The 26,506-nt window shown below is 29.8% G+C and overlaps 1 protein-coding gene across 3 annotated transcripts in view; it reads right to left on the minus strand.

Moving 5' to 3' along the window:
• LOC131841227 (ABC transporter G family member 23) overlaps positions 1–26,506 on the minus strand; it is a 75,467-nt gene that overhangs the window by 38,995 nt on the left and 9,966 nt on the right. The window contains exon 2 of one of the 3 annotated variants that reach the window (XM_059189500.1): positions 23,718–23,782. In XM_059189500.1, the coding sequence (XP_059045483.1) occupies positions 23,718–23,779 (62 nt within the window). In that variant the 5' untranslated portion in view covers positions 23,780–23,782. Of the gene's footprint in view, positions 1–11,469; positions 11,728–22,442; positions 22,565–23,717; positions 23,783–26,506 lie in introns of those variants that run through there. The other 2 variants (XM_059189502.1, XM_059189501.1) reach the window with 2 other exon arrangements.

Here is a 26,506-nt window from a genome sequence, read left to right on the forward strand (position 1 = left end):
GTAGTGTGCGTGTACTACCAGTTTTGCCTTAGCACATATATATTTAAGTAGATGTCGCAATGGAATTCCTACACTACACGCAAGTCAATTTCTAGCTTTAAATTAAGTCCAATAAAGTGAAAATGACTCAATTTAAAATTTTGAAACTAGGGGACCTCAATTTAAATGGTTTCATTGTTTGTTAAAATATTACATATTATAATAATAGAAGTTTCTCTGTGATACTTTTTCTTGTGAACGTCTGATGTCCCTTATTATAAACATTTTAATATCAAATTTGTGGGATGAATATAGTTCTTTGATACTATATCATTGTTTAGATTAGCTACGACTAATCGTTGATATTGCTTAGTTTCTACTTCATGAAATCATAAAATATCTGTATTTTTTACTATTCTTCATACATAAAACATACAAATAAATACATACATACTATATAAATCTTAATCTGGTTTTGAGATGCATGAGCATTCAATAGTAGCAATCCTAATAATATTAGTAATTAGGTAGATATTATATAAGCAACAGTAGACTGCCTCTAAAACAGATTTCTATGAACAAATTCTAAATAAGTCACTGATCCAATGAACAATTCATTCGCTTTAAAAAATATTTAAAAAAATTGGACATACTATTCTTGTAACCTATTATTATTTCATAAATAGATATATAATTAGGATTTAGGATGACGAACTTGTTATTTGTAGATGTGATTCTAAATATAAAATTACGTAGTATCTTGAATAACATCTTCCACATAAAAATTTATTACGATAAAGCTATAATTATCATGCTTAGTTAATAAAATCATATACATTTCTTGAATAATAAACAATTTCTTTTATTCGTCAAATTTTGACACCGCTAAAAATTATATTTATAGATGTAAGTACATATTTATGAATTTCAATGATTATTTATGTCTAGGTATGTTGTTATGGCATTGTGACAGCAAAGGCGACAACAGTAAATGTAACAGTAAGGTGATAGTTAAAATTACGATACGTTTCCTTCGCCTAAGATAACATGCAGTTATTATGGACATTTTACATTCATTGTTAATATTTTGTCAAAAAATGTAATATTAATAAACTTCTAATAACCAATAAATACAAAATCTTGTTAAAACTTATCAAATTGCCCTTATCGCCCTATTGATTTTGAGTTGACGTATTACATTATTCGCCCTATACTCGACTTTTTATGACCGACCTGACGTAAAGGCCCTTTAAGATAGAACGTGCCCTATCTCATTCGGTAAAATTTTTAAATGTAGACATAAAAATATAATGCAACCTTGTACATATTCTTTTAATTCAAAATAAAGGCAGTGGTAACTAATACTGTATTAACCTTCATTTATTCGCAAACAATTCAAGAAAACTAAGTATATAAATCTGAAAGTTTGTGACAATTATGGAATATTTGTGTATATAGAAAAATTGTTAACAAATTAAATATTTTATACAACATGTGTATAAATAGAGTCACGGGGTACAGCTAGTAATAATAATAAAGACATTTATACAATAATGATTTGCGTTATAGACCAGACTTTAGTTTCAAAGCTACAACAACATGCATATACTCTGTCCATATTTTTTAACAATAAGACAAACGATACCTAAATTTACTTTATATAGATTATATTGGTTATTTTTAGACTGACTCATTTGTAAGACTGCAATATTTATGTTAATTAAGTATCGGATAAAAATATCTCGACCTGACTAATTCTGATTTCTATAAATAGAATTGGGTATTTTCCGAAGGCCAACATTATTAATTAAAAGTTACTTGTTAACTAGTTACTTTTAATATATAGAGTAGGTACACATTACACAATATGTGGCTGAAATATCTGAGGTCAAGAAATGCAACAAATTATGCCATCGTTTTTTACGCTGGTTTTCTCCGCTAGTTTACGCTATATCGACAGCGGCTTTATGTACATTTTAACTAAGTAAAAAGTAAAGTAACATTAATTCAATTTATTATAATAGTAAAGCAGATATTTTATAAAGGTGTAATGTAATGTAATAATATCATATATCATATGTAGAGAGATAAAAACGTATTTTTTTATCTCTCTACATATGATATTAATAGATATTGTTGTTATTATAGAGTAACATAATATATACGGAAAAATGAAGGCTAAGAACCTTGAATGGGCTCATAATAAATACATTAAACATACAGTGCATTTATTTAGTAAATACCATAATATTAGTAAACAATTTAAATGTAGATTCTTGTGAACTGTTGGCATACAACTTCATAGACGTTTAAGGTCAAACGTTTAATTTTATGGGATTTTGTACCAATAAACTTTGTACATTGTTCGTCATTTTAATGCTTGGATTAACTTTTACATATTATTAAAAAACATGACTGAGCAAAATTAAATGTTATTCTTTGAGATTTTCCAAAATTCAATTTAAATATTATTTCGCTTATAATAATTCTATACTCCTTAAATACGATGAATATTAAAGATATGTATGTTTCCATCTCAGTCGGTTCCTCGATCTATATGGCAGACCTATTAGTATTTAAACCTCCTAAACCTGTGGACTAAATCCATTAATTTGGTTCTTCAGCCTTCATTACTGCCCACTGAGCAACTTGGAGGACATCAGGTTGTAACAAACTAACTTGTAAGTAAACACAATGGAAAAAATTAAGAGAATGAATTATGAAATGTAGTAGGCATACATAAATTGTAAGACAATAAAATTATATATTAAGCAATACTATAACCTTAACTATAATGCTACACAAAAATAACTCTACAGCTACAAACATTAAAATTTCAATTAGATAATGCATTGTATATAATTCTACCGTGACTTTTAGAGGAACTTGAAAATTTATTGTTTAGTTTTTTTATTATATTGCAAGGAAGTGCGGTTGGTGTTTTGTCTTAAGTGTATTAATAATTATGCGACGTATCTCATATACGACAGAGTTGCATCAAATATCATTTCCATGCCCGGTGATTGTCAATTGTTTCGGTTATGCACGTGATTTTTGTATGACCTTATTTAAAGACAAATGAGACGTTATTTGTTTACTTCTTATATGTAGATTACACACACTGTTAAAACCCAATTAAAATCTTGAGATATTAGCAACCGTCTATAAATTTACAAATTTTATTTATATTATGGTAATTAAGTTAGTAAGCTATTAAATATATTTTTTTAATACTTTTACATTATATTTTATTTCTTGATTCTTGATCCTACATGCACTACAAATTTTCATCAAGTGAATTGTTGTGCTCGTAACTCTTTCCACCTATTGTATACATTTATATAATATTATAGTAATAAACGTAATTATATTTGCGCGATTCTAATTCACTGTGGGGTTATACCAAAAAATATCGTAACAAATAACATAAAGAAAATGGGATATTAGCTAATTATCTTCACCAATCCCGAAAAGGAAAGCGTGGGATTGTAAACGTGTGATGCGTACTCGATGCCGGTCACAATCGATGGTTGCGTGTGAACAGCCTTGACCCAGAGTCAAAGCAAGTATATGGTATACCACTGCGCAGTATAGTCAAATAGTAATCCCGACTGATTCTTCTTTAACCACTAAAATATAGGCACGATATGATGAAGATATTACATAACGATTTTATTAGGAAATACTACAGGCACATACTAAATAAAATAATAAAACTATTTATTAAGTCCTAATTACCATAATATATATCCTTTTAGTGACCACCTCACATTCCCCTCTTCTATCCCTGAGGATTCACCTCTGAAGATAAAATTCATTTAGCAAATAAATTATATATATATATCAGTAAAAAATAGCTTCCTAATAATTATTATAATAATAATAATAATTTATTTGTTAAATACAAGTAATAAAAGGTGTCAATAGTGTGTTGTTGAGAGGTTTGTAAAAATTCAATTGATAAGTTAATACAATTTCAGTTCAATGAAAAAGATTACTGTATTACGTCATTATACATACAGTTATTAAATCAATTATATTGATGTATCAGTTAGAAAACGATGAAAACACACAACCGTATAGTATGTTTTTTTACTAATATATTACTGAGAGCTGATTTCAATTGGACTTTTATTACTCGTAGATTTTAATTTCTTAGCAAGTTTATTATAAACATATATATTAGGTGCAATTACCAAAATACTATGAGCTGATAAAGCAATTACGTAAACCTTTTTAAAAACTAATTTCAAATATAACATTTTGTTAGTTGACTGAAAAACAATAGTTTTCATGCGTCTATAGTCGTGAACGCGTTGATGTCTTTTGTATGACGGTTATGGTTTCAATTGGCCATTTTAATTTTCTATCGTTTTGTAATAGAAATGTTGAAACGACAAGTAACAATATTTTGAGAAATATATAATAGGAGAAATATAATATAAATTCACCATATATATTAACGTATTTATATCTGTAATTTAACAGATTCCATTAATTAATTATGTACACCTTTAAAAGAAACAATCTCACATTTAATTTTACCTAACAAAAAATAGTATTATAATTTAATACAGTAACTAAACAACAATATATAGTTGCCAATTATTTATGCTTTTGGAATATAAAGCATAAATATATATATATATCTATTTAAATGGAATGAAATATAAATTTTACACTCATTGTATATTCTAAAATATTTTAGTGATTTTTTGTTTAAAATTCTACATTTTTGAAATTGTCGAATCACATTAAAAATCATTTTCGTACAAAACTAACCTCATCGGAAGGTCGAAGGCGCGGATTCAAATACACGACAGCGCGACGTTATACAATGGTGTCAAGGTTCAAATCCGCCGCGTTAAAGTGGTAGTCGCGCGTCGCAAAATGAGGTAGTGTTATTTCCTAGTTACGTAAATCTCGTCAGTGATTTTGTAAAAATAAAAATTTAAAATTATGTTTGATGCTGTTTCGATTTTATATTATCTAATCTAGAACATGGAGGATAACGTCAAAGTTTTGTACATTATCACAATAATAATGTACCTACTAGTTAACGTAATTTGTTAAACGTAACCCTTCTTACCGAATTCAATCAATTAAAGTCTTATGATTGTACAAAGACTATATTTTGGCCGTTTCATTTGGTTAGAAGGGTTATGTTGCTCTTATAATATGTGATAGCTAGTTTATATTGATGATAGCTAATGTATATAAAGTCAAAATCTTAGTTTTGATGTCAATAAATTAATAAATAAAAAAAATATCTCTTTCTATAATTTTAACAAGCGTATATCTATGAGAAACATATAAGTGGTACCACAAATATTACATGTTAACGTAATAACCATTTCCATTAATTAAGAGTCAAATTTTTTAGTATTCCAATCAAAATATGATATTTTGTTTATTACGATACATATATAAATTCAATCAGGATTAGGAAATATATATTATTCTGTTTTACACTGCATACTATACGAGTATAATAAATGATTAGATTTACGTTTATGTCATTTTCAGATATTTACTCGTAAATGAACTTTTGAAGAGCAAGTTCGCCCTTCGATAGTTATGCTTAATGCCAAGGCTTGCATTGATTCGTGGCAATAGCCTAAATAATACAATACACAGACTTCCGAAATTAAAATACATAGCATAACCTTGCCCTTATACCATTATTTGTGGCTACAAGCATTCTCCTTTTTACCTTCATCTGTCTTTACATCAAGTTGCATATGACCAATTTAATGAAATTGATAAAAAAGGCAATATTATAATATATGCCTAGTAAGTATCTTACGATTTAATGCCTAAGACTGGAAGACTATTTAATTAAATTATTTTCAATTATCTCTAAAATAAATGAGTTTGATTTGTTTTTGAACGTAATTAGAATAGCAAACAAGGTGTCGGTAATGCGGTAACCGAAGCCTATATACTATACATAAGAAGCAATACAGATTTCACGTTATCATGTCGCAATCATTATACCACTCATAAGTTGTCATTCCAGAGGACTAAGATGTGAGCTGCTTATCCTATAATTTTGCTACCTAATATCATCCTACCACCGAAACAGCATACAAAGCAAGCTAGTGAAATATATGAGATTGAGGTACCCACATGACTTTTTACAAAGACCACCTCAGTGACGTAGGTGAAGTAGACGCGTATTTCAGGATAAGACAATTTTGATTCGGCCGACCAATTATCTGAACTCGTATAAAATCTTCCATTCACCCATCGCAACTATAAACAAGGTTCACAAAAAACGTATAGTCCAGTTTTAGAAGCAAAAAACCTTTATCGAAAATTATAAATAACTCGCTTTGTTTGTATCAAGTTCGCTGGATATAAACTATGCCGGTCAATGATTTATAAATTAGGTAGGAGGAAATATAAATAGAATACAACAACAACAGTACTTACGTAAACGCATCCAAGATTTCAAGGCTAAATGAACCTTTTAAATTAAATTTGCAATTTAATACTTATCTAAGTATGTCTGATTGATACGTGAAGAAGAAACTTTGTACCCCTTTTTACGAAAATTGGGATGGGTATGCAATTTCGAACATTTATAGTTTATATAGGAAAGAAATGCTTAAGCTTACTCTTTTATTAGTTGTTAGTCTGTGAAGAAATTGAGAATAGATTAATATTAATTGTCAATAGTCAGTCTTACGCAATATTAAATTAATTATGGTCGAATTTCGTAATATTATAGTAACTAGTAATATTGTTTTAATATTAGAGACTAATAAAAAAAGCTAAGTTAAGTCATTATTATGTTATCACGTGTGCATGGGGTCATTTACATATATGAATATATGTAATATGTACCTTACTAGATTAAATATTTAGAACAGAATATTTAGGTATAAAAATTTGCAATAAATTGATGAAGATATAAACAAAAGTTATCTATATAAATTGATGAAGATGTAAACAAAATAAATGCCATTTTATGTCAAAGAACAGTATAAGGAGATAATGATTTGTATTTATATTGTCAATAAGGTAATAAGTACAAGCAATTACAAAATTAAACGGCCTTTAATAATTATTATTGTAGGTATAAACAACTAGTATTTATTATCTCAACTCAAAATACATAGGAAATAATAGTATAATAACATTTTATAGTGCTGCAATGCTAATAATACACACAGAGCTAATCTTGTATAATACATAAAATACATACAACTGAATTGACAGTAATGATAACAATAATTTCTAGCAAATATTCAAGAAACTACCATAATAGATATTTTGATAATTATAATTAAATTTATTCAATGTTTAAAATACAATGGTTAGATACATTTTGCAAAGTTACAAGTTTAAAGAAGTAACACTATAGGTCAGACCTCTTTTAAGTTTCTACAGTGTTGAATTAAGCAATTGACAAGTTATGACGTCACTAACACTTGTATGTTATACATACTAGCAAAAATTTACAACTAAGTACAATTACAAAAATGCCATACAGCTGGAAAAAACTTATGATATTTTTAATACATTACATATTTTATTCTTAACTACGACTACGACTCGTTACAACTTTGTTCGACTGGACCTATAAATAGGTATAAGATTTTTTATTATAGCTAAAACTATACAGAAAAAATTATCTCCTTACGAGTATGTGGAGAGAAAGCGGAACGTCACTCATTTCGTCTATTTGTCAGCCCCATGTTTTTTGGTCTAGATATCTGTATCTAGTGTTCTCGTAACACATGCCATAATATTCGCATTCATAATGTATAACCATTACTTCGTCTTCACTCATCCATCATCAGTGTCCGTGATCTTTGTCACAGTGCATAATCATATAAGTACCTACTTTGAACAGGAACAAGCAAACTTGTTTGTTAATCTACATTGTTTCCTAACGTCTTTTTAGGGTACGTCCGTATGAAATGAAATTTCTTTATACATTTTTAAGAAGAAGTCTTTTTACAGTCTTAACTTTTCTATCCATTTGTAACAAAGCCATATATTTCAGCTATTGCAAATATATTATTATTTAAATTAATGAATAGTTTTAGCCATAAATTATCTAGACCTATCACTAATATAAACATTTGTATTAGGTAGTTTAGTTTATCAAAAATTCTTCATATATAAACAATTTTACTTTACTATTCTCCTCAATACTTTATCATGTACAGAAAACAAAAAAATATATAGTATTTATCTGTACGGAACTATTGATGTACATGCCAAACTCATACTTGATCAATTTTATAGCAAATTCATTAACATATGCAGTTCTTTAAATTAGCTTTAAACTAAAATCACGCACAAAGGCGCAAAAGCATAGGTAGATCGTTTAAGTATGCGCCTAAACAAAAAGACAACAATTGCTATAATTTACAACACATTGTTCTCAATTTTCTTTATTTTATGAGACATTGACTTTAGTAGAGAAAAGTTTTATGTAGTTTTGAATATTTCAGAAATGTTATTATAGCAATATTTCTATATATAAGGATCTCAAAATGTATTTTCTGAAATAATTTAATGAGAAGTGTCTCAGTATGCAGTAATCTAAAGGATCAGCAGAAATTGCATTTAAATCATACTGCTTATTATTTTGTCAGGGGTTTAAAGACCTCTATTGTTATCTATTATTATTAAAATTTATTGAATAATTTTACAACTTTAAAGATGAAATATTAATCACATTATAAAAGGGCAGAAGTTACAAATTATAATGAAAATTACTTGAAACACCTCATTGTGTCTTCAAATAATTAATCTCATCTTTGCAGGGTTTTCAGCTCATAGGGCTTAAGAGTATATACAAGGATAATGCAGTAAAGTGATGTTAGACAATTTATATTGCTCGTCAGTGTACGATGCACGCAAGGCCGTTCCGAGGTTTATACATCATTTTGAAATGATTGTGCAATTTTAGACGTTACGGCAATTAGCTTAAGGAGCACATTACAATTCTAATAAGGAGGAGCACGTTGTGATTTTTAACTTTATACAAATAATTTAAATGTGTCACTTATGATGTAATTTGTTAATAAATTATAATTAAACAATATATAATTTCTGCATGACAAACATATTACGGTTCGGTATAGTTTTTCTGACTTTAAAACTTACTAATTTTTAACTATATTTTGGTGTACATACCAACATACATACATACGCGATTTGTTCACGTATATTGATATATAATAATTTCAATTAGATAATATTTTTGCAGTCGATTGACATCCTTATCTCGAGTCTCATTCTAATTGTCTCAACTCTATCCTGTATCTTAAATTATTGTCAAAAATTACTCAAGACTAAAAAGCGTTTATTAAAATATCATACTCCAGACTTCGACTAAGAGTGCTATGTTACACAGTATTCTATGTTTCCGCGTTGTTATTCATGATAACACCGCAGAAGGAATAGGAAGTCGTTACCATTTTACATCAAATTAGAGATGTTTACATCTCCTAGTAGAAATATAAATCATTTTCAAGGTTGTCATCTAATAGCAATTGTTAAGTTTTCTGCCGGGAGTACAACATAGTTGCCACAATTAACTCCACGACACCTTTACCTAGACATTACTTTGTATGTAACTTTTTATAAATTAACGCAATAATAATATGATATAATTATTTCATTTGAATAAAACTTACAATATCATGTAATCTTAACTACTAAATAAATTCTACATATCTGTCAAACAGGAATCATTGCCCTCCCTAATATTCCATTGTACATATGTTATACAAAATAAAATATTATTTAAATTGAACAAATACAATAGACTGTTTACAACTTTGTTTCTCAATAATAACCATATTGAAACAAAAACTGACACACTAGTGCTTAGACCAAAACCTACTAATTCGAAAACAAAAGTATTGGAAAAAAAATTACCAAATTTTGCACATGAAATACTTTTTTTGAGACGGCAATTCAATAGCAGTATTAACTACTTCCGACAGTATAGAGTCTGTCTTAGTTTATTATTTTTTTAATAATCTAAATATGTTACTGCTAAAACAATTTGATATTACAGAAATAGGAATTTGTAAAATAACTAATAACTGTATCGTCATTTTTTATTATCTTAAAAAGTCTCTACTGATTATGTCGAAAACCTGTAAATTGTGTGCAATATACTCTACATTCCGCATTCCTATATCGTTAGTACATACCAATTAACTGCAAATATTTTCATATTTCTAATAATTATATTAGAAATACAAAAATAATCTCTCCTATATCTTCATACTCATAACTGGCAAAAGGGATAGCTAGAGACAACCTAGTGTCAATAAGCGCGTAAAGAGATACTAGAATAAATATATCTCTTAGTTTGTTTACCCATTCTAACTGTTCGTCGTATTTAAGACTAGCACTAAAAGCTCTTAACTCTAACTGTAGTATACATACACAGTCCCAACAGAAACCTGGTTTCATAACCTATAGATGGCGAATTATATGCCAATTACAATTTTATTTATAGTAACCCATATTATTAAAAATATTATATAAACAGTATTGTTTATATAATATTTTTAATAATATGGGTTTTGTGATTTTCAAACTGATAGATGAGATAGAGCCTCTCCTCAGATGAGTAATAATTTATAACTTATGATAAATTTATGCACGTTACATATTTAAATTTATGAATTATATTCTAGCAATATGATTTCTTGTTAATAAAAAGGAAATCATGTTAATAAACGGCTGAGTCATTTATGTGAATAACGTAAATTGTCGTGTATTTTTAAGAAGAATAGAACAACACAAAATTGTTATTCAAATAATGGCACACACTATAGTTTCGAGTTTTTACCAAATGCCGAAATAATTATTTACCTTAACTAATTAATTTTAGGAATTAAATACCAAGTCTAATGATCAGAAAAGCATTTTTTTTATTAATATTTATATTAATTAGTAACCTTTGAGCGCACAGGAGCATCCTGCCGCCATAAATGAACTGGTTATTTTTGCTTCCTTTATATAAGTACCCTTTGAATGTAATTTCATTGGCAGAAATAAAATATTCTTAAAATTCATATGTTTCTCGTAATATAATTGGAGAAAAAAATTTAATTATGAAATAAATGCATACTAAACTTCAGAGCGACTTCTCAAAAAGCTAACTATAATTTCATGAGCACGAAACCAAGCATTGTATGCGCTCGTAATTTGTAACAATATCCATTAAAAAGGTTTATATAGAGAAAGTTGATATTTTGTTAGTTACATAAAATCTTGTACATAATATGTCAGATTAAAAAATTAAGACATCGTAATAAAATTGTCACACTTCGTAATCACAGTAGGTATCTGTGCTAATCGAGTCGCGGAATTTATTACATAGTCTCTTGCTTGGCCATTTCCGTTCTTAATACTACAGTGAGAAGTTCATCTTGTATTTAAACAATCACATATGTCCTATACAATTAAATGATTACAATTCTAATCACGGGGGCAATTAAAACTCACGTTATAAGCATCTCGTTGGCCTTTGGTCAGCTTCCTTGTATCATGTACTCACTTCAATGGCACAAAACACAGAAACACCACCAAATTTCGATACGAATATAAATAAAACACACGCGTGTCAGAATATTGTTGAAGACGTTATTTTTAAACTTTCTAATTCGTGGCGCGTAATTTTGACAGCGGGCGGCCACTAGTTCGCACGTTCGATTGGCCGCGCGGTTGGGTGCTGACTAAATGGTTGCGTTCCGATTTACGTTCGCGTTTGCGTGTTAATTTTTTTTTATTATTAAAACAACCAGTCAGTGTCGCGTACAGCCAGTCAGCCGACTCTGGCCAGTCCGATGTGTTAAGAAACTATGACGCAAGTCGTTTCGGCAACTCTAGCTGGCACACTGGGGTTTTTTATATTGCCTCAACAGCTACACATATGCGACACGATTTAATGACCATTGTCTTTCTGACATTTGCTGAAGATGTGATTAATAGAGTATCAGAGAGTTGCACTGTCCTATAAATTTAGTAGGGAAGGGTACTGTTAATATTAGAGCTAAACAACGCCATTAGCAACAACATACGTCGTAGACAAGCTCTGCAGGATTGATCTGAAACGTTCATCTCTCATCAAAACTCATATATAACGCTTATTGTGTAAGCCAAGAGTATATATATATATTTCCCATTTTCATTTTAAATTAAATAAAAATACAGGTACAAAAAATGAGGAATTGGCTGTGTTAAATTTGAATCGTGACGACTTTAAGGCATTAAGCATTGTATATTAGTCATTCTATTACATGGTTTACAAGACTACTGAACTTAAAAATACACAGCCAGTTACTTTACACACAAAACTTAACAAGAGAGACATAAATGTATATACCACATCCGATGACTCGTAACAATCCCAAGACACTGCTGAAAACGATCTACGCAAAATATAAATATGTATATAAGAAACAGTTCTAACTTATAAGGATAGAATATTGAGAGACTGTAAAAACCTATTTTACGTAACAACGTATCATACTTTTCTGTTTATAACTTGGTTGAATATTTACGCAGGCCTTCCATTCACTACAATCTTACATCAACTTTAGTGCAGTCTCTTTCGGTCAGTGCCTCTTTCTTGCTTGTTCTAATTGACTATTAGGTAACATATAAAATATTCAATACAGATTTTTTTTATTCTATGGCTTTAATTCAGATGTATCATAAAAATAGATCTGTATGTATCATAAAGCGCTAATTAGTCAATGTCAACATAACACAAATTAATCTACTATACTTTTGTTATTTATTATGTGATTTCATATGCTATTATATGAAATCACATAATAAATAACAAATGAAAGACTAATATGAAAAGACTAATAGAAATGGCTTACGAATGTAAGCCATTTTTATTAGTCTTTTCATGTAATGACTAATAAAAATGGCTTAATGTGATATTCTGTATCGGTGGTTTCCTTATCGATCCTGTACTAATATTGTCGCATTAAAAAAAGTTCTTTTGAAAGAAAATCTTAAATTATATTATTAATTTTAAGGTTATACTATAGTTCATGATTGAATTAAACGGCAATCTACATGATCGTGTCCTGTAATCTTTTGGATGCAAGGTAAACTCTTCTGAGCACCGACACCAGTTCACCAAAGTAGAAAAGATATATACGAACTCTACCATAACAGAATAAAGTTCAAAATATACTAAACAAAATAATCGCACATTTCGGGCAAGCCCAATGAAACTGGTTCTGGCATTCACGACAAGGACGAGCTCTCATATATTAAATTCAATACATTTATAAACTTAATAAATTACATAATGAAGTACCGTTATCTTCAATGATTAATTCATCCATTTTATGTTATGTATAAATACTGTAAAACCTTCATATATTTACTAAGATAATTATTACAATATAATAAGGTAAAACCTTCAAATGCTTAATAAAAAACTATATTTATTATCTAACAAAGATATTAGAAAAACGACTTTAAAGTCTGTAACATTAAAATCACTAATAAACTGTATTTTTTTTAAATAATAATGGAAAACATGCTTAATATAACTATGTATATTCACTTCAGTTGCAATAACTGAAGTAGCTTTATTACACAGAGGTAGGTTGTAGATGCGTTATTAATAGGAATATATACATACGTACTCGTAAATATCTTTGATGTTGTATTCAAACTAAATGAATATAATAGTAGGTATTCTGAAACACGTGTTTATAATCAAAATTAATACACAACGAATAACGTAACATTTTAAATTCAGAGATAGATACGGAAAAGCAACAAGAATTATTTAACTGACATGATTTTGCATAATAAGTAATTATATATTCCTCGTACCAGATCTAAGTCAATTATACTAATTACTGAGATGACTTTATCGTCTAACTCTGCCACTAAGCAGGTCGCTTGTAAAATATGTTTGAGTCAAATTACTCATTATAAAAGAATAGCAACGAAAGAAACTGATAACCTGATGCTGCAATGTTGTTTATCTATATACGTACAGGAAACGGTTGCCAATTATATCCTTTGGCCCGTCAGCTTTCTACTTGCACTCTGCTCCTCTGAGATTTTTATAAAAATCTCAACAGGAAGCTAAAAGTCAACCTAAATATTCAGAGAAAAGCTTAAGTAATTTTTAATTTCTAAGAAATAGTATATTATTATTCTAAGTAATACTATGTAAGTATCTATAAATGAGAGTAGTAGAAAATATATGTGTATAGATTCAAGATTTTTTTATGTTATTTAAATAACTTTTGATTGTTAGATAACAATCAAAAGTTATTACCCCACCCAAAGTTATTAACCCACGAAACTAGATGACTAAAATAAACTATTTTAGTCATCTAGTTTCGTGGGTTCTAAAAGATACACAGTTATATTGATGCAAACCTTGCATATAATTAATGTGAGCAATGATTAATCGCTCGTTTACCTTACCCCAAATTCATCTCATTATGTGACTCAGTGACTTACCCGTAAATAATAAATAAAAATAGATTGTCGATAAAACTGCAGTCATAACAATGACTCGGAGAGTCGGAATGAGATTAAGGCCTGTGATCATCATCTTACAGAAATCACACGCAAGAAAATATCACGCGACGTGACACCATTGTATGTATTGACATATTTTGTATTTTGGAGGGAACGGCAGCATCCATACAAAATCAAAATTTACAGTTGAAATATGCAATCATCTCATTATGATAGTTACAGTCCAAAAAGATGGGACATTGGGACACACTGTTTATAGAAAACCAACTCATACGGACCGATACCTGCATGCTACATCACATCATCATCCCAGGCACTTTGACTCCGTAGTATCATCACTGGTTAATCGGGCTTAACCTGTGTGACAAGAACTATATATTATAATACTTAGCCTCGAGCTGGTAGGTAAGTAATTCATGAAGTAGCTATATCTAAGGCGCCTAGTATAAGTATCATATTCCGTTATTTCCACCAGCCATTAATTAAAAATGAGTAATGCGTTGACAGAGTACAGACGTTCACTTGACAAAATGTACATGTTGAATTATATATAATTACTAGCTGTGCCCATGGTTTCACCCGCGTGAAATTTAAAGCCTATTATATTATTCTGATGTATAAACTATATTACTGTAAAGTTTCATCACAATCCGTTATAATATATTAAAATAAAAGAATAAGATTACACAGTAAAGAACATGGAAAAAAACATCCCTTAAATTTAAAGTACTACATAAAGCAACTGCTTATAATCTCACGAAAACTATGTATCTTCCTGGACATATGAATATTTTATTTATTAATTAAATTATTAGCTATTAATTCATACATTAGTAATATATAAATATATACACAAACACTAACATAATCTCACAATTCATGAAAATGTTTCATAATCTTGTATTATTTTCTCAACATTAATAATATAAATAAATTCTAAGATGTTTTTGTTACATTGTCTTCAGTTATTTATTACCTACTAAGTTTATTCTAAGCAATATACTATACACGGAAAACATATTATGTAGGTAAGTTTAATTGTCATTCTTCTAATTAAGTCTTATTTTCCACCTGATACAATGTAAACTTAACCAACGTGTGTGATGTGGCTGCACTTGCATTTAAATACATATATTCTACTTTATATTTTACTCTTGAATAACTCTATCTATTAAAAAACAGCATCAAAATCCGTTGTGTAGTTTTAAAATTTTAAGCATACATAGGGACGGACAGACAGCGAGAGCGACTTTGTGTTATACTATGCAATGATTTTAATAACTTAATAAGATTCTCCTGTAAAATATAGTTAATTTCTTTAGCATTACAGCTGAAGTTATAGATATCTTCGTAAATTTCGAAGAGATTTTGATAATTTTAATAGATTGAGCCTCTCTCTTATACATATTTATCGCAGAAGAAAAATTCATTAATTTAATAATTTTAAGTAATATACAAATAAAAAAGTCTAATAAATTGTAGCTTAAAGTCATTCGATAACGTCTACTTGCAAAAAACCGCATCATAATTATCGTTAATAATCTACAATGTCACAGGCACAAATATGTATATACCCCTTTTTACATCATCTTTTTTAACATATTTTTACCTCATTATTTTTATTTATTAAAACTTTAATGCACAGATACACAAATAAAGGTGCACATGGTGGACTTAACACCTAGAGGCCTTTTCTCCCAGTCAACCATAGGGCAAACAGAGATTCATGTGGGCAGTGCATTATGATTAACATGTAATACATATTATGTACATACTCATTTTCTTGAAGTATAAACCTTACTTACTTATACCGAACTTTTTTATAATCAAAACCTGTAATAACCAATAAGTACACATTTTGTGCAGCTGATTGCAGTATATCATTAATATCTAAGGTTCAATAAAGGGCTAGACATAACTAGAGGGCAAATAGGTTGATTAATATAAAGTTTTCCATGATTGGAAGTTGTTATTTATATTTAGTTATAATCTTCCAACGTCAGGCGTCCAAGATGATAATTTTTAAAATACCCATTTTAAAATTAATAATAAAATTTGTTCCCGAAGAACTCGGCATTACATAGCATCTATTACCAATGACACAATCGCACATTCTTACCTTCTTCGGTCACGTCTCAGGAAGAAACGACGCATCCAAAGTGCGGCTTGTCATATAGGTAGGGTTAATATGGGTACTAAATCCCATGGATGACCCATCCGATGTACCGACCAAGTCAAAGCAGCGGTAGGGGGTCCACTCCATGCTCATGGTCCTCCATGGTAAGCTGCGTCAACCTCTTAACATACCACATTATGACCACGACCATCTTCATATTCAATACGTTCTGTTAAGAACGTATTAATTAAGTAAAAGAAAGTTCAATTTGAGTGTTACAATGTGGGACCTAAAATATTATAGAGCATGGAAATAACTAATATATTAGTCTTATATTTAGTTTTATATAAACACCAAAGGAGACAATGAGACAGACAAAGCGGGACGGATACTTACATTATACGTATGTATATGTATGTTCATAAAAACAAGAGAATTATTACATGCTAAGTATAAGTTCAAACATTACCAAGCGAATATTATTGTTTGCTTAGTAATCTTTGAGCTACGAATGTATGAAGTTTTTCATTACAGACAGTACACTAAAAACTGTTTCTAATAAAAACTAAATAATTTTACGAATCTTGCTAAATGAATAAATAATACAAGGGCATATAAAATGCATTAAAGAAATCATCGCTTTCAATTTACTTCAATTAGAATTAGGAACCTCTCAATTAGACTTTGTTTCTTTGTTACACACAAACGTCTGTTACGCGATATTTTCGCCAAGTTTGAACGGATTTTAATAATTTTGTAATCGTTGCCGGTACGTCGATCCCATATCAATTTCGTCAGTATTAAACACTAAATGTTTTCTAATAAATACTTATTTACACAATCAATATTCATACCTAATATTATTATCTAATGCGGAAGTGTTTCTGTCTGTTTCAATCAAGACTAAACGACTGAATGGATTTTAAAGAAAAATGACGTGACATTGTTTCAATGTTTCATTGATATAAGCTAACTTTTATAGTAAAAATTGATGTTGAAGAAGGGGATGAATGTTGGTGGAAACGAAGTTGTGAGCGAACAGTTAGATTTTTATAGATAAACGCTTATTAAAAATAAAGATACATATAATATAATACTAATATTATATTAGTAGTAATATAATATTTTTATATTATCAAAGTTCTAAATTGCTACGTGCTATGACTATTGTATGTAGCAATTTGGACTTCGTTCGATTGTTACGTAACAGAAGGCGATCGCTACCGCCGTTTCCATTCAATCTTAAATTTGAGAAGCGCAAGAATAGTTCCGGAGGAAAATAAAATGCTACTGCAATCAAAATTGTACTCTATACGTCTTTTCTTGTAATAGTATTTATTTGATTAGTTATGCTTAAGCGACAGCACTTTTATGTCACAAACTCTACTGGTCTCGTACTTATTTACTGAGTCCACATTTATTTTTTGACATTGGGACGATTTATGTGCATTATTCAATTCAGTAACTGTACTTTAATATTTACCAAGTCAATTTGTTGAAGTGATAAAGACGAGTAATCTAACTACGCATGTTAGGTCTCTCTGTAAATGGCTATGCTGCAAATGGATTCTATTAATATATTATAGAGATACATCCACAGCCTATTATATAATTACTTATATGATGTTGTGTATGTCAACAATACTACGCTGAACGTGCATAGCACTATTTATCGACACATTGTACATACCTTATACGCGTTGATTCCTGCGGACTAAAATATTTAGCGAATATGTTATAGTAAAAAATACCACAGGTAGACTGTAGAAATTTACCTAATTATCAAAATTAATGAAAATGCCGATGCACCTGACAGTTTAATACAAACTCAATAGATCCAAAACGAAAAAAAAAATAACAAGACCATCGCGATCATAACAGAAAGAGACAACACGGTAGTAAGTAATTACGCCGGTGAGTATTACGAACATTAATTTCTTGCAATGTCTTTCACAAACCACAACTATCATAGGATCGTAACAATAACCCGGCGGATAATTATAATTGTCATTATGTATAGATTTCTCTAAAAATCTCAAAACGATGGTAAAGTGCGAGCACGTTTTCCGCTTTCTACCCCGTGTGTTCAGTGGTTAACTCTCACTTTATTATAATGAGTTCGTGAGACAAGCGCTTCGGTTTTACGCGTAGGGATTTTTTGTAGCAATAACATTGTCTTCTTTACACATTGATATACCTAATAATATAATCATAATATATAATAATAAAAATATAAATTATAAAATTAAATTGAATAAAAATTGTATCTTGTTTTTAATTGTATTGTAGCAACACAATTTAACTTAATCTTCATAGTTAATGGTTAAAATAATGCTGCACAGTCTTGCTTAAAGTTGTGTAACCTAATTTATCGATAATTTGACTTTTTGATTTTCAATTATATTTTTCCGATGAATCAGTCACATCATGGTTGAAAATATCACAAATAATTATATATGGCTGCGATTCCATTTTTTGTCCTCTACGTTGCCAAAAGAAGGAAAATAATACTTAACGAAGGGGAAATAAATGCTGTACCAAACCAAGATCATCAAGATAATTTACATGGTCGTACAAAGTTATTTTACGATTGGAAAGTATAAGGAAAATCCACTCACGTCACATACTTCACAAGACACTTCAAAATGACTGATTACATAATTAGTGCAAGTAAAATTCATATTAACAAATGACAAACAATCAATAATTTTCCTATATTAATGAAACTATACCTACTTGCGACATTATATAGATTATTATACCGAAATACGACTGATTACAGGACACAAGCATAAAAAGTTAGTCTTCCGGAATTCGTAATTTCATATAGGTATATTGGCGAGGATACTACCTACTATCAAGTGTTCCATCAGCTAGATTATCATTCCAATAACATATAAAAAAATATCGAAGCTCATAGTGTATTTAAATACGCCCATGGAGCTTTTTATATATTTTTCTACAACCGGAATTGCAAACAACCTGTTAGCCCACCTGATACAGCTACCGTACCGACCATATGAAAGATATTGACTCGACTTTGTTATATTACATCCGTGGTGCACGTGGGTATCCTCTGTATTGACATTTCTTAGAACTGATGTATCATGTCTTGAGACCCTGTACATCCATAACTAACTCTTCAACTCGTAAACACAGCTTATAAAGCAAGGTGCTCGACAAAAAAAATGGATACCCACCACAATGTATATATAACATCTGACATAGTAATAACTTTCTTTCAGTTGGACGTTCAGCATTGATAAGCAATATAAGTCTAAATAAATTTAAAGGCTTAACAGCACCATAAATAATATTTTAGTAGCAACTGGAAGGAGTTTGAAATAAACTATTTTAACTTCTGGACAAGTCATTCAGTAGGAATATATTGCATACATATACTCTCATGCCTGTAGACAACCAGTGCTATCGATATTACTATGTAATATTATATTATCTGTGATATTACGAAATACACTGTGACGCGCGTTTTACCCCACATGATTGCCATTTCTGAGGACTGCGGTATTATGCGTCTACATCCGGCAACACTCATAAATCTGCATCGTCAAATCGCCGCCGCGCCGGAACACATCTTACAAATGACAAAGTAAACTGTTTAGCGAAAAATTCCTGGTAGGACAGAGATTATACGAAGTGTTATGAAACATAATACCGGTACATCATCCTGTATTTTACCTACGAGTCATTGGCATATTAATACTATGCAATTTTATAGACAGTAATAAGCAGACTAATAAATTTTATAACTAACCTAGTGAATGACCAATACTGAATCACAGTAATATGATTTCAAGTTTTCTCGCACTTTTAATATGTGTAAACAAAGTAGGTGGGTACAGCCAATAAAGATGTTAATACAGTACCGTCATTTGCTAAGTATTGCGTGCCATGTATTAATTATAATTTGTTAAGAAACGATCTAATCGCGTCGGTAAGCATAATCACCTTGACATGACTACGATTTCTTGGGCACCGACAACTTTCATTCGACTGTTTTATCTGGTCTAACTAAAATACTGTCCAAAATACAAAGAAAAAGTTACTAGACATTTATGGATACATATATATGAGGGCAAATCATATAATCTACATCAGTTATTTTGGTTTCATGTCTTTTATTACCATATTTTCATTCATAGAAACTGAAATTAGTGTTGTAACAGTTTTGACATATTACCACAATTTTAGATAATGAAAAGAAAGAAAGATAAGGAGAACTCAGTTTAATAGTTACATAGATAATATATATGTTATAACCTTTAGAAATAAAGGAATTAATATATTTAAGATAATGTTTGAAAATCACATATTTATAATATTACTACTCATAGAACTTCTATTATGTCTGCTTGGCGTCTTTTCTGTATTCAGTGTCAGAAATAATAATATATACATTATTCGTTTACCTTAAAAGAGATAAAACTGAAGTATTTCCCTAGTGAGTCACAAGAATTATACATCTTAACTATTTTTCTCGTGTTTCTATGTTATATATAAATATTTAAATTATTACATAAATATGTATCTTTTAAGCTTACGTCATACGCTTATGCAGACGAAGCAGAGGTAAGTAAGTACTTATTATTTAGGGACTGTAAGTTTTTTTAATTGGCTGACTTTACATCGATATAAAACCAAATCTATGTCTAACATTTTTATATCATTTGACAGTTTATCATTTTTCACCAAAAAATATGAATATTAAAAAGTGTTATATTAAGTTTATTTGAATAAAGATTATTTCTATATCTATTAACTATATCAAAAATAGGATATTACGCCACAATTTGGATATAAAAGGGAAATTGCGTAAAGTTACTCTTATTAATTCTGTCGTCTAGGACTAACATGACACAATGACATGCTGCATGCGTACTCATGCTGTATAACAATATAACTGTTTACTTCCATGATGTGCCATGGAAGTAATCTGTTTATATTGGCGTCAATCGAATTCAAGTTTGAAGGTCCACTTAATATAATGCAGTGTACAATAAAGTTGATGAGCTTGTTTGTTGCAATGGAACACACTAATCTCTCTAACCATAAGTCAAATAGAAAAAAACATACCTACTGCATTTGATAGTCCAAGTTCTAGAAAATGTTTATAAACGGTCATATCCAGCTATGACCCATTGTAACCAAGTAAAGAGAAAAAAATCAGAACCAACGCTAAATAGAAGAACAAGAGAGGCTATAATTTTTTTTTAATTTATTTCTTCTAAATTTAAACGGTGCATGAATCCTCGTGGTTATGTCACAACTCTAATGTTACAAGTATTTATGGAATAGGGTGGACATTGGCTATCAGGTGAGGCGTATGTTACACACTTTGTATTACAAAGCACGTGAAACTTCTAACTTTAATAAATAATATTAAAACAAACGTAATATATATGATAATGTATTTCTTATTTCCGCCCTGTATAAATCCAGTTCCACTAAGGTCATTGGTGTTGTGACAGACAATTACAGCAGGTAATTACAATAAATAGTTATCATAAAACTATTACAATATAATTTAATGGCGTACTTTGATCGATAACTCATCATAAAAGATGATTAAAAGACATAATAATTTATCTATTGAAAGGATTTCTAGAAGAACAAAGATAGAACTCGAGCAAATATATCTTGTAATACTAATATAGCTGTTGATGGTGTACTTAACAGAAAGCAGAGACAGTCGTGATACCAATACCAACATCATCATATACACTGCTTTGGTAGTACGCTATTTCAAAGCACAAGATACTAAGTGGTCCATCATTTCTCACCTGATTGAGTTAACGAATAAAACTATACTTACTTGCATTACAAGTAAGCTGATAGTGTCTTACGGGAAGAATCGTTAAAAGATTTGGGCAAACGGATTTCCTTTAAGGAACTACTTTTAATGTAAATGATACTTTAATCACTCTTAGTTCACAAATGTAACTATTCTGCTCTAGTTTATGGAATTGTCACAAACATTTCGACAGCACAGATCAACCGGAGAAAGCACTTTGTATATTTGTTTAATGTCAACTACGGTCACCTAGTGGCGATGTTGAACAACGTAGGCTAGCGTCAGTAGGTTTATAGTTCAATACATGTTCAAAAGATGGCGTTAAAAGTAAGGTAATAAAAATATAGATGGCGTTACCTGTATTTAACTATATACTAAAAGGAATAAGTGCATGTATTTGCTTAAAAATGAATAAGTTTTATTAAGTTTAGTTATGAACGTAAAGTTTACATTTGCGTATAAATTATTTAACATTCAGGTTACTGGGCCTGCTCATCGACCTCTTGTCTACACGCGAAAGTAGCTCTTGCATCATTGGATAGATCGGCATCTCATAACACTTGCATCATTCGAAGGAAGTTATGTGAGGCTGTAACTTGTCTTCGTTTATTTATCTCGTCATAATATAAGTAGGTAGACATATCTGGCTCTGAATGTGGTAAATACTACTTATGGTAATTGATATTTATTTAATAACATACAACAATATAAGTACATATAATTTGTATAAATAATTGAAACTTGATAGTATCTGAGATGTTGATTTTCTAAACATAAATTACACAAAATAATTTATTATTTAATGGGAATAGAAATATATACGTAGATACAACAAATTCTATTTAATTAAATTAATACTAAAATCACTGACTGTATCTTATATTATAACTAGATTATCTACTAACATGCAATTTTCCATCAAATTTTAGATGTACAAAGTACTTCTAAAGCCAATATTAACAATAAAAAAATTGTTGAAACAATAATATGTTTTAAAATTAAGTACTGTGCTAAAATTGAAATGATTTTGGTTTTTTAGGGCTACCTACTCTAATGCTGTTGACCGCAGCTAGTTACTAAAGTAATTTAGAAATTTGGTATTTGACTTTCATACCCATATTGATGTTCAATCAAAGAATATCTACATAATCACACCAAAACATTGAATGAGTTCGTCAAGATGTGTTTGCTTTTATTATGTACTGTTCACTAGTGATAATAGATTATGTGCTCCAATGTAACATCTAATATCAAAATAGTAAATATGTTGCGTAAAAATGCGTAAACATTACTCACCCCGTAGTCCAACTGAACATTTGTTTCACTCTCTCTGAGGGTAATTCCGTGGGAGTAGCCATTATCTGTAACAAATTAATGAACAGTTACTAAATGAATAACGAAAGAATAATAATTACACAGATTCTGTTAAAAATATGAAAATTATATTAGGTAGGTATATAATTTCTTAACAAGCTCCCAATTTTTGACAAAAAATGTTATTTTTGTCAAAAAATGTTATTTTATATTAGCGAAGAATCGCAAATTAAAATATGTTATAAGAATAATATATAACAAAAATTAACCATAGATATAGTTGGCTTAATTGACTGGAAAGGCAAGCATGTATTTTATAGTAAATGGATCATCTGATAGTAAATGAACTAGTCCCATTTTCATGTAAAGTTATAAATATACAGTCACCTTTTTAAATAAATTTATTTATGTTAGTGGAAACTTTACGCAAATAACTACTGATTTAAATCTAAAGTGACGCTTAGACGACATATCGACGGGGTAGAACCACGTAGCTATCTCTGCCTACCCCTAAATGAATAGTCATGTTAATTACATAATGCTTGCTAACCTATATGATGCATTAGTGAAATGAAACCACGTGTTTCGTACAGAGAACAATTAAGAGAAAGCTGTTACTGTAGCTGAGGCAATCAATTCTACCACCTGACGAGTCATATTCTACAAGTTACCGTTAATTAATGGAATCGATTTCTTTTATGATTATATATAGGACGGTTGTATATTATAAAATATTTCTAGATAATATTGTATTGATTAAGCCGACTAATGAACGAGTGTATACTACATTAGATTCGTGAACCTATTCTGTATACGTTTTTACTCTACTATGTAAAGAAAATATTGGTTTAATTTATTTAGGTACTAATAATACTGTATAAAGAGCATATAATTCATTACAATATGAATTAGGTATTGATATTTTTCATTTTGAAGTAGCATAAAAGATATAACAAAACAAAAATCCATCAACACTTTCATAAACTTCAAAATACTTGGTAATGTTATATCATTCAGAATTATTCACAAGATGCTATGGAGACTTTCTTATGGCCGATTATGAAAACATACTTTTGAGGATACATTCTGTCAGTATGATGTTAGCGTTATTGTATTAGTTGTACATATAGAATAATGTTGAGTTATCCAAAACGTGTTAAAGTGGCCCGCCCTGAGTAAGTCCGTCCGTACTATAGGTATAAACTATATAACTTTGTTTATTATGTTTTGTATATGTTATTGTACAGTAAAATAACTTCTCAAATTGTTGCAGTATATCCGATTTACTTACCTCATAACAAAACCTTCTCCCTCTCTTTACAAAATATTTCAGTTCTAGTAAACTGTTGATCCAGTCGCCTGTCTGACTTAAAAAACTGTCAGATGTAAAAAATATATTAATATATTTAATATATTTTACTGTGGACATCACAAAATATTTGACTTATGACTTTGACTATGTTACCACCACCACCACCGGATTTAAATTACCATATCACATCTAGATTTGCTTTAAATTCCAATTCCGCGGGTAATTAAAAATATTTTACTGTGGTGCTGTGCTGCTGAATTGTATAGGCGACGTTTACCATTTTCCATCTAGATAAACCGCCAATGTCAGAAAAAAACTATGTATATCCTCGAACTTCTGTGGTTACCGACATGGTAATGACCTCAGACATATAAATTATGCATCATGACAACCAGAAAAAACCTAATAATAAAATAAAACTTTTGCTAAAGAGTTACAATAATAAAAAGAAGGCCAAAATTGTGTTTGCGTGAATAAATTTGTCAAAGTTTCACCTTTTTTAAGGTTCGTAAGTATTTACCCAAATTAAAAAAAGGCTCGCCAATTCCCAATTTTTAAATGAAATTTAATTATTTTACGTTGGTTCCGTTTCGTCACGATTACAGTAGGTTTTATTCAGTAGTTCAATGTTTTTACCCACCACTTCGTTCGTAATTAATCGGAGTGCTAATACGCCACTTTCCAACAACAGTAAACTGTCGAAAGTAAAGGTTTAGGTTTTAGTTTTGTTTTACTCTGGTTAAGTTACAACAAATTACATAAATTAATCAACATTCTTCAATTGACGGCAGAAAAGTTTGTCTAAAAGTATTCAGTGCATTCACATGCATGCAGGCACCAGAAAGTACGATCGTCCCATACTCTAACGTATCTTGCAAAAGAAAGTTGCGCGACACATCCTTATTCTGTCGTTCGGTCGTTTAGTTATTTTTAGTTTTGGCGTTTTAGTAAATACCACAATAAGTGCAATTGATGCACTTATATCCTATTTCAAAATTACGAAGACCTGAGTCAAGATTCTCACGCCTAGCGGTGTTTACAGACAGAAGTTGTTCTTCAGCCATATAATATGTCCTTCCGTTGATTTGCAGTGCCCTCTGCACTCCAAGGAACTCCTATTTTCGTGCTGTGTAAAGGCATTATTAGACTAGTTCGATAAAAAAATATACTGTCAGTGTTACAGTAGCTAATCTCTTGTATAGCCGTTCATGATATATTAAATATTACTTAATTTAATTCATAATTTAACTCTAGTGGTCGGCGTATCTCTAAGCACTTTAATAAGGCAATAAAGACGCGACGTGACATAATTATAATGTAATCGTGTTATAATTGTATAAAGTTGTGAAATGCACCACAGATTCACAATCGGTTTGACCGCCATGTCGAAATGTATGCGACTTTGTAATAAAGTTCGTTATAGAATATTATAAGTAAAAATAAAATTGAATATAAAAAG

Source organism: Achroia grisella, unplaced genomic scaffold (genome assembly GCF_030625045.1).
Source record: "Achroia grisella isolate CSIRO2021 unplaced genomic scaffold, CSIRO_AGI_Agris_v1 utg1576, whole genome shotgun sequence".
Lineage (NCBI taxonomy): Eukaryota > Metazoa > Arthropoda > Insecta > Lepidoptera > Pyralidae > Achroia > Achroia grisella.